The 16,554-nt window shown below is 67.1% G+C and overlaps 2 protein-coding genes across 6 annotated transcripts; one reads left to right on the top strand and one right to left on the bottom strand.

Annotated features, from left to right (window-relative positions):
- The first annotated feature begins 17 nt into the window (after nt 1–17).
- On the top strand, nt 18–3,983 carry TMBIM6 (transmembrane BAX inhibitor motif containing 6). The gene is made up of 10 exons (XM_054294186.1): nt 18–78; nt 1,932–2,034; nt 2,122–2,230; nt 2,326–2,446; nt 2,559–2,607; nt 2,720–2,817; nt 2,917–2,996; nt 3,089–3,189; nt 3,282–3,354; nt 3,438–3,983. Exons 1-10 carry the CDS (start codon nt 18–20, stop codon nt 3,459–3,461), a joined length of 819 nt encoding a protein of 272 aa, XP_054150161.1. The 3' UTR covers nt 3,462–3,983.
- A 70-nt stretch (nt 3,984–4,053) lies between these two features.
- Nucleotides 4,054–16,313, bottom strand: NCKAP5L (NCK associated protein 5 like). Of its 5 annotated transcripts, none has more exons than XM_054294157.1 (13): nt 16,253–16,313; nt 11,259–11,300; nt 11,058–11,143; nt 9,997–10,065; nt 9,831–9,869; nt 9,268–9,387; nt 9,063–9,176; nt 6,276–8,005; nt 6,049–6,202; nt 5,898–5,976; nt 5,526–5,810; nt 5,294–5,433; nt 4,054–4,494 (listed from the first exon to the last, which is right to left on the bottom strand). In XM_054294157.1, the coding sequence occupies exons 3-13, from the start codon at nt 11,133–11,135 to the stop codon at nt 4,258–4,260; spliced, it is 3,045 nt and encodes a 1,014-aa protein (XP_054150132.1). In that variant the 5' UTR covers nt 11,136–11,143; nt 11,259–11,300; nt 16,253–16,313; the 3' UTR covers nt 4,054–4,257. The 5 variants fall into 5 exon arrangements, with proteins under 5 accessions (XP_054150132.1, XP_054150133.1, XP_054150136.1 ...); XM_054294158.1 differs by having other exon boundaries at nt 11,058–11,147; nt 11,260–11,300; XM_054294161.1 differs by lacking the exon at nt 16,253–16,313 and adding an exon at nt 11,785–11,866 and having other exon boundaries at nt 11,058–11,147; nt 11,260–11,300.
- Between the last annotated feature and the right edge of the window lie 241 nt (nt 16,314–16,554).

Here is a 16,554-nt window from a genome sequence, read left to right as displayed (position 1 = left end):
CCGCGGGGGTTCAGCCAATGAGCGGCAGGGGCGTGGCGCAGAGCTCGCGGCCTGGCACGGACGGCGGACGCGGCGCAGGTGCGGGCGGGGGGCACGGGCGGGGCGGGCCCGGGGCGGCCCCGGGGGATCCCCGGGGGTCCCGGAGCGGCTGCAAACCCCGAGCGACCCCCGGAGCCCCCTCAGAGCCCGCCCCGAGCGGCCCGGGCGGTCCCACCACCACCAGGCCCCGTTTGCGGTCGGGGGGGGGGGGAGGAGGCGCGCACGGGTTGGGCCCCCCCGGGGATCTCGGCCCGGTTGTAACGGGAGGAGCGGGGGGGGGAGAGGGGGAAGGAACGGGCAGCACCGGGCGGGGCGGGGCGGGGCGGGGCGGGGGGGGGGGGATAAAGGTCGCTTGGAGCCGGCCAGGGGCGGCAGCAGCGAAAGCGAAAGCGGCGCTGGGGGCGGGGAGGGCGGCTCGGGGCCTGCCCGGTGGAACCGGCGGTCACCGGCACCGGGAGGGTGTCACAGCTTTGTCACAGCTTTGTCACACACACACTGTCCCCACGGCTCCTCGCCCTTTGACCCTTTCCCCAGCCCGGCGGTGGCAGCGCTCCGGTGCCACTGTCCCGGTGCCACCCGGTACCACCGTGCCCGTGCCCTGCTGTGGCACCATGGGCTCCTCCTCTCCCGGAGCCTCCTCTCCGCTTCGGTGCCTCCTTGAAGCGCCCACCCCGCTCCCCCTGGGGCTCTGTTCTGTCCCCTCCATCCCTTGGGGACACCTGGCCGGTGCCACCGGCCGGGCAGGTGCCACAGGGCACAGAGCCGGCCCAGCCGGCCGGACCGGGAGGAGGAGGAGGAGGGCGAGGAAGAGGAGGAGGAGGCCCTGCTGGGATCCTCCCGCTGCCAGAGCCACCTCTGGGGACGTCATTACGGGCACTAATGTCACCTGGCACAAAGGCGTTTCCAGCTGCCGGCTGCGCTCCCGCCGCACCTCCAGGAGCTCCCCTGGCCCCGGAGCAGCTCGGCTGCAAATCCCCCGGGGCTGTGCTGGCCCTGCAACAGCCCTGCAACAACCCAGGGGCTGTGCTGGCCCTGCAACAGCCGGCTGGGCTTGCACCAGCTGGACAAAAAAAGCTCCAGAGCAGCTCCTGGGCTCTCACTCAGCTCCTTTTGGGGGTTTGGGAGCTTTGGTTGGGCTCCAGATCCTGGGGGAGGTTTGGGAGCTTTGGGCTCTCACTCTGGTCCTGGGGAAGGTTTGGGAGCTCTGGGTGGGCTTTCAGCTCCTTTGAGGGGTTTGGGAGCTTTGGGTGGGTTCTCAACTCCTAAAGGGGGTTTGGGAGCTCTTGGTGGTCTCTCACTCAGCTCCTTTGAGGGGTTTGGGAGCTTTGGGTTGGTTCCAGATCCTGAGGGAGTTTGGGAGCTTTGGTTGGGCTCTCACTCAGTTCCTAGAGGAGGTTTGGGAGCTCTGGGCTCTCACTCAACTCCTTTTGGGGGCTTTGGGAGCTCTATGTGGCCTCCAGATCCTGAGGGAGGTTTGGGACCTTTGGGCTCTCACTCAGTTCCTGGAGGAGGTTTGGGATCTTTGGGCTCTCACTCAGCTCCTTTGGGGGGTTTGGGAGCTCTGGGTGGGCTCTCAGCTCCTGGAGGAGGTTTGGGAGCTTTGGATGGACTCTCACTCAGTTCCTAGAGGAGGTTTGGGATCCTTGGGTGGGCTCTCAGCTCATTTGGGGGGTTTGGGAGCTCTGTGTGGGCTCTCAGCTCCTAGAGGAGGAGGTTTGGGAGCTTTGGGCTTTCACTCAGCCTCTGAGGGAGTTTGGGAGCTTTGGTTGGGCTCTCACTCAGTTCCTAGAGGAGGTTTGGGATCTTTGGGCTCTCACTCAGCTCCTGGGGGAGTTTGGGAGCTTTGGGTGGCCTCCAGCTCCTTTCTGACTCCCCTTCCTTCCCCCTCTCAGTTTTGCAGCCCTGTGGAGCGGCCCTGGGCCCATCCCAGCCTGGCACCATGAACGTCTTTGACCGCAGCATCAACTTCGATGCCCTCTTCAAGTTCTCCCACATGTGAGCGACACAAGGGCAGGGCAGGGGGCTCAGGGGCTGTGCCAACCCTCCTGCCCACCTCACCACCCTCCTCCTCCTCACCCACAGCTCAGCCTCCACCCAGGAGCACCTGAAGAGGGTCTATGGCAGCTTTGCCATCTGCATGTTCGTGGCAGCTGCGGGCGCCTACATCAACGTGGTGACCCATCTGTTCCAGGTGAGGGAGCTTTGCACGGCTCAAAGTGGCACCCCCAGCCCTGCAGCACCCAGGTGAGGCAATGCCCAGCCCTCACCTGTCTCTCCCTGTCCCAGTTTGGCTTCCTGACCGGCCTGGGGGCACTGGGGCTGATGATTTGGCTCATAGCCACCCCTCACAACCGTGAGACCGAGCAGAAGAGGCTGGGGATGCTGGTTGGATTCGCCTTCCTCACAGGTAGGTGGGCACTGGAGACTCCCCCCACATCCCACAGCACCCCAAATCCTTCAGAGGGGCTGCATGAAGCCCCCCAGAATGGCTCTGGTGCCACCCAGTTCTGTCCTTCCAGGCATCAATCTGGGACCCCTCCTGCAAATGTGCATCTCTGTCAACCCCAGGTAGAAGACCCCCCCCCCAAAAACCCCATCCCTCACCTCCAGCTGTCACACAGATCCTGTTTACCCCCTTGGTGCCCCCCAAAACCCTCTGAGCCCTTCTCTTCACCCCCAGCATCATCCCCACTGCCTTCCTGGGCACTGCCACCATCTTTGCCTGCTTCTCTCTGAGCGCCCTGTACGCCCGGCGCCGCAGCTACCTGTACCTAGGAGGTGAGAGAGGCTTTGGGGGGGCTCTGGGAGGGGCTGGGGACCCCCTTTTTTGGGTAGGGGGTGTCCCCAGACTTGTCCCTGACTCCCTCACCTTTCCAGGTTTCCTGCTCTCCGGCCTCACCCTGCTGCTTCTCTCCTCTGTGATCAACGCCTTTGTGAGATCCACCTGGCTCTTCACGGTGAGTGCAGCCTGCTGAGGACGGACAGACGGACAGGTGACACCAGCAAGGAGGGGACAGTCCCCAAGTGATGCCAATTTACCCCCTCACAGGCCCACCTGTACGTGGCCCTGATGATCATGTGTGGCTTCGTGCTCTTCGACACGCAGCTCATCATCGAGAAGGCGGAGAGCGGGGACAAGGATTACATCTGGTGGGTACAGCTGGGGACACAGGGGGGTGACACAGGGGACAGGGTGGCCTTCCCTGAGCACCCATCCATCCCTCCAACCCTCTCTTGGCCAGGCACTGCGTTGATCTCTTCCTGGATTTTGTCAACATCTTCCGGGAGCTCCTGATCATCCTGGGCATGAACGAGGTGGGTGAGGGGCCCTGGGCAGGGCAGGACAGAGGGACAGAAGGACAGAGCTCATGCTGACCATGGCCACTCTCCTCTTGCAGAACAAGAAGAAGGAGAAGAAGTGAAGAGGCTCTGGGCTGAGGCAGAGCCACCCCTGTGTCCCCATGTCCCCTCCTGTCCCTCTCTGTCATTAAAGGGGCTGCGCTTTGCTGCCGAGGAAGCAGCCAGAAGCTTTTGCACCCTCGTGGGTTTTTTTCTCTTGTTCAGCTTTTTTTTTTTTTTTTTTTTTTTGATTAAAAACCAGCCAATTTGTGGATCCTGCTGGAGTTTGGCTCCCCCTTGGTTTTCCCCCAGCCTTGTGACCCTTGGAGTGGTCACCATTGTGTCCTTTTTCCTCCGAGGTTTGTCCCCAGCCCCACCTGGGGGTGTCACCTTTCCCCGGTGACAAAACCAGCCCTTGGGGGGGAGTCTTTGGTGGGACCCCCCCTCAGCCAAACTCATTGGTGGAGCCTCCCCTTGAGCACCAGTGCCAAGAAATGAAGGTGTGCTGGGAGGGGGCCGTGGGGACGGGGCATTGCCAGCGCTCCCAGTCCCGCCACCTCCGCTCTTTGTACACCGGGATGATTCAATAAATCGCTCAGACTCCAGACTCTCGTCCCTCTCTTTCCATCCCTCCCTGGATCACAACGCTGACCCAACAACAGCACCACCACCACGTGTATAAATAACCCGGGCTAGGAGGGGTGGCTTTATTGAGTTAAAAACCCATCGGCAGGGGCTGTACAGGGCCATAGCACCATCGGACAGAGCCGGGAGAGGGAGCGGACAGACACCGGACACTCCCAGCCCGGGCAGCACCCTCGGAGCAGGAGCAGGAGCGGCGGGGATGGGCTGAAGAGGCGGCAGCGGGGCCGGGGAGGCTCAGCCCTGGCTGCCGCAGGACGAGAGGCTGTCGTAGAGAGAATCGCTGAGGGACTCGGAGTGTTCCAGCCCGGCAGGACCGTGCCCTCCATCCCGGGACCGCGCCTCCGTGCTGCCCTCGTCCCCCACGTCCGAGGCGCTGGGGGTGCGGCTGCTGCTGGCGCTCAGAGCGGGGGGCAGAGGTGGGGGAACCTCCGGGGATGCCCCTCGGTGTCCCCCCGGGCTGCACACGGGGGCCTGGGGAGGGACAGCGTGGGCAGGAGGGGTTGGTTACGACTGTCACTCCCCCGTGGTGGGGAAACTCTGCACCCACCCAGGGCCACTTTAAATCCTCCCCACCATGGGCAACATGATCACAGAATTCTGGGGAGTGAACTCTGTGCCCCATCCAGGGCCACTTTAAATCCTCCCCATGATCACAGAATTCTGGGGAGTGTTTCCCCCAAATCCTCTCCCCGTGGCTTCATCCCCACAGCAAAGACTGGAGGGTCTCGTCCCCCTCGTCCCCCACGTCTCAGGTGTTTGGGGTGCGGCTGCTGCTGGCGCTCAGAGCGGGGGGCAGAGGTGGGGGAACCTCTGGGGATGCCCCTCGATGTCCCCCCGAGCTGCACACGGGGGTCTGGGGAGGGACAGCGTGGACAGGAGGGGTTGTTTATGGCAGACAGTGCTGGGGAACCTCTGCACCCACCCAGGGCCAATTTAAATCCTCCCCATGATCACAGAATTCTGGGGAGTGTTCCCCCCACGTCCTCTCCCTGTGGCTTCATCCCCACAGCAAAGACAGGAAGGTCTGGGGTCTCTCTGATGAGGTTTTGGGGTCCTGCAACATTTTCAGCGTCCTTTCTCTGGAGTTTTGGGGACCCCACCCCAAAGTTTTGGGGTCCTGGTCCAGTTTCAGTGTCCTTACTCTGGAGTTTTGGGGATCCCACCCCAAAGCTTTGGGGTCCTGGTCCAGTTTCAGCATCTTTACTCTGGAGTTCTGGGGACCCCACCCCAAGGTTTTGGGGTACCCCAGGGTCCCCTAAGCTGCCCTTACCTGCCCAGGCCGATGCAGCCCCTCCAGCCCCCCGGGTGGGCACACGAAGGGGTCGGCAGCACCGCAGCCTTTGGCGTTGGGGAAGGTCCAGTTCTTGCTCTGCTGGACCCGCCGCGGTTTCCTGGCGTCATCCCCGGTGTCTGCGGGGACAACGGGGACAGCGCTGACCTGCGGGGGTCCCCACGACCCCCCGAGGGTGGGCACACACCCCGGCACAGGGGGGTTCACCCACCTTGGGGCGCGGCGCGGTGCCCGTGCGGGTTGGGGGGCGCCGGGAGGCGGCAGCCCGGAGCGCTCCGGTGCTTTCCCGGTACCAGCAGCTCCTCGGCGCTCGGGACCTCCCGTTCCAGCGTCCGGGCCTTGCGCGGCACTTTGGTGACAGCGGCCGGCACGGCCCCGGGCAGCGGCTCGGGGCGGCCCCGCGGTTTGGGGGTGCTCTTAGCGGGGACCCCCCCATAATCGGGGGGTGGGAATGTGCCGATCCCGCTGTCCAGCGTCCGCGTCAGAGACCCGCAGGCTGTGACATGAGGGGATGGATCAGAGTCGAGGAGCCCATTCTGGTGCTCCCACTGCACCCGGAGCCCCCCATCACCCCCTCACTCACCGGCGAAATGCTGCCCGGTCCCCGACTCGGACAGGCTCTCGTCGGACGGCAGCTCATCCCGGAGCGCCACGTCGGGCACCTGCGGGGATGCAGAGGCTGAAGGGCTGCGGGGCCCCCCGGAGCGGAGCAGACCTGCGGGGAGACCCCTCACCTTGTCCGAGGGCTCCCGCAGGTGTCCCACGATGCCGTTGCGGGGCGGGCGGCACAGCCGCGCTTCTTTGGCGTCGGGGGGGACCCTCCGGAGGTCACAAAGCTCCCGCTTGTGCTCCAGGCGGGTCTCGTAGGGGACGTCCTTGCCGTCCACCCTGTGGGGAAACAGCGATCAGGGGGACACCCCACCCTCACCGCCACCCCCAGGGCACCCAGGTGGGAGCTCACCTGTCCAGCAGCTGCTGCATGAAGGTCTCGGCCGTCACCTCCTGGTACATGACGGGGAGGGGACCGGGGCCTCGAGGGGGCCCACGGGGACGCCCCTTCTCCAGCGCCAGTCCCTGCAGGAACGCGTGCTCCTCCCGCAGCGCCTTGCGCAGATCCTCCGCCTTCTCCATCAGCTTCGAGATGTTGAGACTCTCGGCTTCCAGCTTGCGGGCGGCCAGCTTGACCTCTCGGCGAAGGGGTGCGGGGGTCCCAGCCCAGTCACGCCCGCGCCCACCGTCCCCTCTCCGGCTCAGCGCGGGCAATTTGCTCCTCCGCAGCCCGAACCAGCTCGCCAGCCCCGCTGCTTTGCCCTTGGCCTCGGCTCCCGGTGCCCTCTCCTGCCCCTGCAGCCTCAGCACGTTCTCCTCGATGCCCTTCATCACCTTCTCCTCGATGGCCGAGTGCCCCGCGCCGCTCGCCGCCGGCCCCGTGGGCTCCGCGGGCTCCGCGGGGGTTTTGTGGGGACCCCCGCCCGCCTTGGCACCCGCGGGGGGCTCCTCGCCCCGCGGTGCCCCCGCGCCTTTGCCCGCCTTGGTGGGCAGCTTGGTGGGGCTGCCGTGGGGGCTGCGGGAGCTTTTGGCGGGGGGCGTGGGGGGGGTCCGGGACGGGGTCCTGCCGGTTCCAGGGCGGGTTTTGCCCCCCGCTTTACCGGGGTCCCCCATGGAACCGGAGGAGTAGCAGCGGGCCAGGGGCTCCGTGCCGTGCGCTGGCTCGGGGTGCTTCAGGCTGCCCCCCAAACCCGCCCGGGGTGGGGGGCGCAGTTCGCCCCCATGGCCCCGTTCGGGCCGGCCCGGCCCGGGCGTTTCTCGGCCCTCAGCCCCTCGCAGCTTGCCCAGCGCTGCCAGGCGCTCCTTGAAGGGCAGGTAGCCCGGCTCGGGGGGCTTCTTACCGGGCCGGCGGCAGGGGGCCGAGCCCCCCGTGCCACGGCGGGAGCTGGGCGGGGACGCCGCCGCTCGCTCCCCGCTCCCCGCCGATACCGGGGGTCCCGGAGGCTGCTCCACCGCCTCGAAGGTGCGGGGGAAGGCGGGGGGCTCGGCGGGAGCGGGCTCTGGGGCGGCATCGGGGGACGGGCGGCGGCTGAGCACCGGGGACGCCTCGGGGTGGGCGCCGCGACACGGGATCTTGGAGGGGTGGGCGAGCTGGGGGCTGAGGCGCAGCCCCGCGGGCGGGGGCGGCACCTTGAGCACCTTGGAGGGGGAGGGCAGCGGGTTGGGGACGGGGGAGAGCGGGGTGAAGCCGCCCTCGGGGCTCTCCTCACCCGCCGCGTAGAGTCCCAGGAACGCGGGGTGCTCCCCGCGCCGCTGCCGGGGGGGACCCCCGGGGGCTTCCCCGTTATTGCGCCGGCAGCAGCCGCCGCCCTCGCCCCGCAGCAGCCGCTCGGCCAAAGCGCTGAGCAGAGCGCCCCGAGGCGGCCCCGCTTCCTCGGGGGAGGAGCAGGGGCTGCCCTCGGTGCCCCGCCAGCCCCCCGCAGCCCCCGGGCCCCGCAGAGGGCAGGGGGGCCAGGCCAGGGCTGAGCAGGGCTCGGGGGAGCCGGGGGAGGCGGGCGGGGGTCCCAGCAGAGGGTCTGACTCCTCCAGCTTGCGCAGCACCTCCAGGATTTGGGCTTTCTTTTTGAAGAATGGGGACAGGGCGTCCAGGGGAGGGGCACCGGGGCTGAGGCCAGGGCTGGCCGATGGCACCGGTGGCAGCACCTGTGGGGACAGGGCAATGTCACCCTGTGAGCATCTGAGCGCCCTGGTACCAGAGTGGGACACTCTGGGAACACAGAGAGGGACACAGAAGGCTTTGGGATGGGGACAAAATGGGGACAGGGACATCTGGGGCAAAGGCTTTGGGATGGGGACATGATGGGGACAGGGACATCTGGGGCAATGGGTTTTGGAGGCAGAGACGCGACAGATGGAGGTGGACACCTTGGACTTAGAGAGGTGACACCACAAGGACCCTGTTGGAAGTGTCACGGGCACATGGATGGGGACACCACAGATCCAGGTGGGGGGACGGGACAGGATATTATGGGGACAAAATGAGGACAGGACAGGACATTATGGGGACATAACGGGGACAGGGAACATCTGGGGCAATGGGTTTTGGAGGCAGGGACACCACAGATGGAGGGGGACACCATGGACCTGGAGAGGTGACACCATAGGGACCACAGGGACCATGTTGAAAGTGTCACAGGCGCATGGATGGGGACACCACAGATCCAGGTGGGAGGACAGGACAGGACATTATGGGGACAAAATGAGGACAGGATATTATGGGGACATAATGGGAACAGGACAGGACATTATGGGGACAAAATGGGGGCAGGGACATCTGGGGCAATGGGTTTTGGAGGCAGAGACATCACAGATAGAGGGGTTTGGGGAGGTGGACACCCTGGACTTGGAGAGGTGACACCACAGGGACAGGCACCCTGTTGGAAGTGCCATGGGCACTTGGATGGGGACACCACAGATCCAGGGGCTTGGGGAGGTGGACACCATGGATCTGGAGAGGTGACACCACAGAGACCACAGGGACCTTGTTGGAAGTGTCATGGGCTCATGGATGGGGACAGCACAGATCCAAGGAGGGGGACAGGACAGGACAGGACAGGACAGGACACCGTGGGCCTGGGAAGCCACAGTGTGCCACAGGCCTGGTGACACCACACACTGAGAAAACACAATGGGGAAGGGGTGACACTGCCCAGAGAGGGGGACACGGGGACAGGAAGGGGCTGGGAACACCGGTACCCACCTCAGGCAGGGACAGACAGAGGCCAGGGAGCAGCTGGGGGGGCTCTTGCTCAGCAGAGCTGGGCTGGGGGGTCACGGGGACATCGGGGGGCGCTGGCACCGGGTGCAGCGGCAGCTGGACAGGAAAGGGTTAAGATGGGTTAAGCTTTGGGGGGGCTCTGCCCCATGCCCACCCCCTCCCAGCCCTGACAGAGCCCCAGACACACCTGAGGGAGGGACCCGGTGGAGAGCTGCAGCTTCTGCTCGAAGAGCTCGCTCAGCACCTGGTTCTGCCGCTCCAGCTCGAACACGCGCTTCTTCAGCTTGATGCACTCCTCACGCAGGTCCTGCAGGGGTGGGGGGTCAGCCAGGACCCCCGGGACCCCTCAGTGTCCTCCCAGCCCCCTGGCACCCTCCTGGCACCTTCCTGGCACCATCCCGACACCCTCCTGGCACCCTCCTGGTACCATCCTGACACCCTCTTGGCACCTTCCTGGCACCCTCCTGACACCCTCCTGACACCCTCCTGGCACCCTCCTGACACCATCCTGGCACCCTCCTGGTACCATCCCGACACCCTCCTGGCACCCTCCTGGCACCATCCTGACACCCTCTTGGCACCCTCCTGGCACCATCCTGACACCCTCCTGGCACCATCCTGGCACCCTCCTGGCACCCTCCTGGCACCATCCTGACACCCTCCTGGCACCATCCTGGCACCCTCCTGGCACCCTCCTGACACCCTCCTGGCACCATCCTGGCACCCTCCTGGCACCCTCCGGGCACCCACCTTTTGGTTGAGCAGCGCCTGCACCACATGGTTGGCAACCTGGGGAGGAGAGGGGAGGTCTGGGTGGGGGCACAGGGCACAGGGAGGGTCCTGCCCAGCACACAGGTGGGCACAGGTGGGCACAGGTGGGCACAGGTGCCCTGAGTGGGTGGAAGGTCTCTGGTACCTCATCCAGGCAGCGCTCGTAGGTCTCCCTCTGGTTCTCATTGGCCTGGGCCAGGGCGGAGTTCTCTGCCTAGAACAGAGCGGGCACAGCTCAGGGCACACTCAGGGCACACTCAGGGCACAGCTCAGGGCACAGCTCAGGGCAGAACTCAGGGGACAGCTCAGGGCACACTCAGGGCACACTCAGGGCACACTCAGGGCACAGCTCAGGGCACATTCAGGGCACACTCAGGGCACAGCTCAGGGCACACTCAGGGCACATTCAGGGCACACTCAGGGCACACTCAGGGCACAGCTCAGGGCACAGCTCAGGGCACACTCAGGGCAGAACTCAGGGCACAGCTCAGGGCACACTCAGGGCACACTCAGGGCAGAACTCAGGGGACAGCTCGGGGCACACTCAGGGCACACTCAGGGCACAGCTCAGGGCACACTCAGGGGACACTCAGGGCACACTCAGGGCACAGCTCAGGGCACACTCAGGGCACACTCAGGGCACACTCCGGGCACACTCAGGGCACACTCAGGGCACACTCAGGGCACAGCTCAGGGCACAGCTCAGGGCAGAACTCAGGGCACAGCTCAGGGCACACTCAGGGCACACTCAGGGGACACTCAGGGCACACTCAGAGGACACTCAGGGCACAGCTCAGGGCACACTCAGGGCACACTCAGGGCACACTCAGAGGACACTCAGAGGACACTCAGGGCACAGCTCAGGGCACACTCAGGGCAGAACTCAGGGGACAGCTCAGGGCACACTCAGGGCACAGCTCAGGGCACACTCAGGGCACAGCTCATGGCACAGCTCAGGGCACAGCTCAGGGCACACTCAGGGCACAGCTCAGGGCACAGCTCAGGGCACATCCCCGTGCCACCAAGCAGATCCTCTGTCTCCTGCCGCCACACACAGCAGGATGGAGCTGCCCCAGAGGGCCACAAAAACTGGGAAGTGCCACCCATGACCACGGTGTCCATGCTGCGGTGGCTCCGTGGCACTGGCCTGGCTCTTGGCACGGCTGCCCAGCGGTGCCACGTCCCGCTGGTGCCATCCGTGCCTACCTCCAGCTCCCGCAGGCGCTGCAGCAGCTCCTGGCTGGGGCCCGTCTCTCCCGGCGCCTCGGCCACGCTCTCCGACATCGCTGCTGCTGCGGGGGACACGAATCACCGCGGGCCCTCTGCTGGCCCCTGGCTGGTGGCACCCGGCCTGAGGCGCCCCCAGGCCCGGCCCAGGCGGTACGGCCCGGTACGGCCCGGTCTTACCTGGCTTTGGGTGTCCCCAGCCCCGAAGCCGTGCGGTGTCACCTGCCAGGGAGAACCGGGCTGAGGAAGAGGATGGAGCCTCCAGGGCCGAGTGCTGACCCCTCCCCTCCCCTCCTGCTGCCCCCTCCTCCTTCCCACTGCTACGGGGGAATGATCGGCCCCGGGATGCACGGCACGCCCGGTACCGGCACCGGGAGCAGCCCTGGGGCACCGGGATGCGCAGCAGCACCGGCACCGGTACCGGTATCACCCCCGGGGCACCGCTGTGCCCCAAGGACCGGGATCGTGTCACGAGGATGTGCAGCACCACCGGGACCGGAATCAACAGAAGCCCCGGGGCACCGGGACGTGCAGCACCCCCGGGCTACCGGGATACGCAGCAGCCCCGGTTCCGGAGCACCGGGATGCGCGGCCCCGGTGTGCACAGGACCCGGGGCGTTCAAACGGGCCCCCCCCAATGCCGCGCACCCCCCGTTCCACCCGGGCTTCCCCCGTCCCTCCGCTGAGCGCCGGCCCCGCTCCGTACTCACGCCCGGGGCTCCCGGTAGCGCCGGTAGCGGCGGCTCAGAGCGGCCCCGGGGCCGGTCCCGGCGACGGCGGCGCTTCCATCCCGGCCCGGCCCGGCCGCGCTATTGTTGGGAGGCGGCGGCGGCGGCTCCGCCTTCCCGGCCGCGGCCGGGGAGGAGCCGGGATGGAGCCGCCGCCTCCCCCGGTGCGCGGCTCCGCCAGCGCCAGCCCCGGGCTACCGGCAATGAGAGCCCGGGAGTGACACACCGGGAATGATCCCGGGAGGAGAAGCACCGGGAACCCCCCCGCGGTACCGGAAACCTCCCCGCGGTACCGGGCATCACCGGAGGGACCCTCACAGGGCATCCCGCACCCACCGGAGGGACTGCCCGGTGCACCGGGGAACCGGCAATGAGGCCCCGGGAGCGGCGGCACCGGGAACCATCCCGGGAGGGGAAACACCGGGAACCCCCCCGCGGTACCGGGCAGAGCACGGAGGAACCCTCACAGGGCATCCCGCACCCACCGAGGGACCGCCCGGTGCACCGGGACCCCTCGGAAGCCCCCCGGGGCTGCGGGAACGGAGCCGAGCCGGGACCCCCCGGTCGTGGCCGCCGCCCCCCGCTCCCCCGAGGGTGATTTTTGGGGTTTCGGGGTTCACACGGGGCCGCGCGTCCCCGCTTCACCCCGACCCCACGGGGGCTCCCCGGGACGGGGGAGAGCGGAGGGGACAAGAGGAGAATTTGGGGGGGATGGAAGGACAAGAAAAGGGTCTGGGGGTGATGGGGGGACAAGAGGAAGGTCTGGGGGGGCACGGCCACACCTCGCCCGTGCTGTCCCCGTCCCCACGGGGCGAACCCACGCGGGTCCCCGCGGTCCCCATTGTCCCCGAGGTGCCCGAGGGCCCCTCGGCCGCCACCCCCGGGCAGGAAGCGGCCCCGGTGCCGGCGGCTCCGGCCGCGTCACGGGGGAAGTGAGGCTCCGTCTGCAGGGGAAGAGGAGCCCGCGGCCCCCCCAGGCCCCCGGCGGGGACAGACGGGGGGGCCCCGACAGATGGACAGCGAGGCCGCCCCTCCCCCAGCGCGGGAGGGTCCCTGTGGGGAGGGGGACACGGCTGGGGCACTGCCAGGGCCACCCTGAGCCCGGGTCCCCTCCCCGGTGTCCCCTCCCCAGTGACTCTGTCCCCGTGGGGACAAAGCGCAGCCCTGGCGGTGCCAGCGTGGCTGTGACGGGCTGGCCCTGGGCTGGCCCACACCCGGGTCCCCATGGCGAGCCAGGGACAGGGGTGACAGCCACGAGTGTCCCCAACCCTGCTGAGCCACACTGGGAGCAGCCAGGACACACTGGGGACAGCCAGGGACAGCCAGGATGCACCAGGGACAGGGGGTGACAGCCCCTGGTGTCCCCAACCCCACTGAACTCTTCTGGGGACAGCCAGGACACACTGGGGACAGCCCAGAGACATGGGGTGACAGCCCCGAGTGTCCCCAACCCTGCTGAGCCATTCTGGGGGCAGCCAGGACACACTGGGGACAGCCAGGGACAGAGGTGACAGCCTCGAGTGTCCCCAACCCTTCTGGGGACAGCCAGGACACACTGCAGACAGTGCAGGGACAGCCAGGATGCAGCAGGGACAGTGCAGGGACATGGGGTGACAGCCCTGAGTGTCCCCAACCCTGCTGAGCCACACTGGGGGCAGCCAGGACACACTGGGGACAGCCAGGATGCACCAGGGACAGCCCAGGGACAGGGGTGACAGCCCTGAGTGTCCCCAACCTCACTGAGCTGTTCTGGGGATGGCCAGAACACACTGGGGACAGTCCAGGGACATGGGGTGACAGCCCCGAGTGTCCCCAACCCCATTGAGCTCTTCTGGGGACAGCCAGGATGCACCAGGGACAGTCCTGGGACATGGGATGACAGCCTCGAGTGTCCCCAACCCCGCTAAGCTCTTCTAGGGGCAGCCAGGATGGGGTGGGGTGACAGCTCCGAGTGTCCCCAAGCCTGCTGAGCCGTTCTGGGGACAGCCAGAACACACTGGGGACAATCCACGGCCAGCCAGGATGCAGCAGGGACAGCCCAGGGACAGGGGTGACAGCCCCAGGTGTCCCCAACCGCACTGAGCTGTTCTAGGGACAGCCAGGACACCCTGGGGACAGCCAGGACACACTGGGGACAGCACAGGGACATGGGGTGGCAGCTCCGAGTGTCCCCAAGCCTGCTGAGCTGTTCTAGGGACAGCCAGGACACCCTGGGGACAGCCAGGACACCCTGGGGACAGTCCAGGGCCAGCCAGGATGCAGCAGGGACAGCAAGGACACCCTGGGGACAGCCGGGACACACCGGGGACAAGTGGGATGTGGCACAGAAATGGCCTCGGGCTGCGGGGACACATCGAGGACAGCTGGGCAGGGACACGCGGGGACAGCCGGGGATGCGGTGGGGACACGGCATGGAACAGTCAGGATGTGCTGGGGACAGCAGAGACACGCAGGGGACAGCCGGGGTGCGCTGGGGACACTGGGGACACCTCTGGGACAGCCGGGGTGTACTGGGGACACCTCTGGGACAGCCGGGGTGCGCTGGGGACACTGGGGACATCCCAGGGACAGCTGGGGTGTATTGGGGACACTGGGGACGGGTGGGTGGGATGAAAGGCAGTGAGGGACACTGAGGGACAGTCAGGGTGCAGTGGGGACATTGAGAACACTGCAGGGACAGCCGGGGTGCACTGGGGACACTGAGGACATGTCAGGGACAGTCAGGATGAACTGGGGACACTGGGGACACCCCAGGGACAGCCGGAATGCTCTGGGGACACCCCAGCGACAGCCGGGGTGCAGCAGGGACACCAGGAGTGCCCCAGGGAGAGTCAGGGTGTAATGGGGACACTGGGGACACCTCAGGGACAGCCAGGAATGCCCCAGGGAGAGTCAGGATGCACTGGGGACACTGAGGACACTGCAGGGACAGTCAGGATGCACTGGGGACACCAGGAATGTCCCAGGTCCAGTCAGGGTGCAATGGGGACACCTCAGGGACAGCCGGGGTGCAGTGGGGACAGTGGGAACACCCTGGGGACAGCCGGAATGCACTGGGGACACCCCAGGGACAGTGAGGGTGCAGTGGGGACAGTGGGGACACTGCAGGGACAGCCAGGATGCACTGGGGACACCAGGAATGCCCCAGGGAGAGTCAGGGTGCAGTGGGGACATTGAGAACACTGCAGGGACAGCCGGGGTGCAATGGGGACATTGAGGACACCCCAGGGACAGTCAGGATTCACTGGTGACCCTAGGGACAGCCGGAATGCTCTGGGGACACCCCAGGGACAGCCGGGATGCTCTGGGGACAACCCAGGGACAGCCGGAATGCTCTGGGGACAACCCACGGATAGTCCGGGTGCAGTGGGGACACTGAGGACATGTCAGGGACAGTCAGGATGCACCAGGGACACCCCAGGGACAGTCAGGAATGTCCCAGGGAGAGTCAGGGTGTAATGGGGACAGTGGGGACAGTGGGGACACCCTGGGGACAGGTGCAGCCAGGGTGCAGCAGGGACACCAGGAATGCCCCAGGGACAGTCCAGGTGCACTGGGGACATCAGGAATGTCCCAGGGAGAGTCAGGGTGCTACGGGGACCTTGAGGACACCATAGGGACAGTCAGGAAGCACTGGGGACACTGGGGACACCCTAGGGACAACTGGAATCCTCTGGGGACACCTCAGGGACAGTCTGGATGCATGGGGACACTGGGGACACTGCAGGGACAGCCGGGGTGCACTGGGGACACTGGGGACACCCTGGACACATCCGGAATGCTCGGGGACACCCCAGGGACAGTCAGGATTCACTGGGGACACCGGGGACACCTCAGGGACAGCCGGGATGCTCCGGGGACACCCCAGGTAAAGCCAGGGTGCAATGAGGACACTCCAGGGACAGCCGGGGTGCAGTGGGGACACCCTAGGGAGAGTCAGGGTGCAGTGGGGACACTGGGGACACCCTGGGGACAACCGGAACGCTCTGGGGACACCACAGGGACAGCCGAGGTGCAGTGGGGACACTGAGGACACATCAGGGACACTCAGGATTCACTGGGGACAGCGGGGACACCTCAGGGACAGCCGGGGTCCAGTGGGGACACTGGGGACACCCTGGGGACAGCGAGGGTGCAATGAGGACACCCCAGGGACAGTCAGGATTCACCGGGGACACCTCAGGGACAGCCGGGATGCTCCGGGGACAGCGGGGACACCCCAGGATGCTCCGGGAACAGCCGAGGACACACCGGGGACACACCGGGGACACACCGGGGACACGCGGAACGCCACCCATCCACCGGGCCACCCCCGCCTCTCCCCCGGGATCCACCCCCGCCCTCCCGGTGACCGGAGGCCACGGATGCCCCCTCCCCCCCCCTTCCGGCTCCGGTACCACCGAGGAGCGGCCCCGAACCTCCCCCCCGCCCGGTCCGGAGACTCACCGGGGGCTCCGGCGGGGCCGGGGCGCCATGGCCGGGGCTGGCACCGGCACCGGCACCGGGGCGGGACCGGCGGCGGCGGCGGTGACGTCATGGCTGCACCGGGCCGGCCCCGCCCTGCGCCCCCGCCGCCGCCAATCCGCGCGCACCGGGCATCGCCCCCCGCCCCCGTTCCCGTGATCACCGGAACCGCCCCACACGGAGCCGGGACCGCCGGAAACGGAGCCGGTACCGCTGTCCCAAACGGAGCCGGGACTGCCGCCCCTCCCTCCCGGTGGGAATCGGTACCGAGCCCCGGTGGGGCT

Source organism: Melozone crissalis, unplaced genomic scaffold, assembly GCF_028551555.1.
Source record: "Melozone crissalis strain CALT ecotype California unplaced genomic scaffold, PUWL_Pcris_2 ptg000222l_1, whole genome shotgun sequence".
Taxonomy (NCBI): Eukaryota; Metazoa; Chordata; class Aves; order Passeriformes; family Passerellidae; genus Melozone; species Melozone crissalis.
This window is presented reverse-complemented; position numbering and strand designations above follow the sequence as displayed.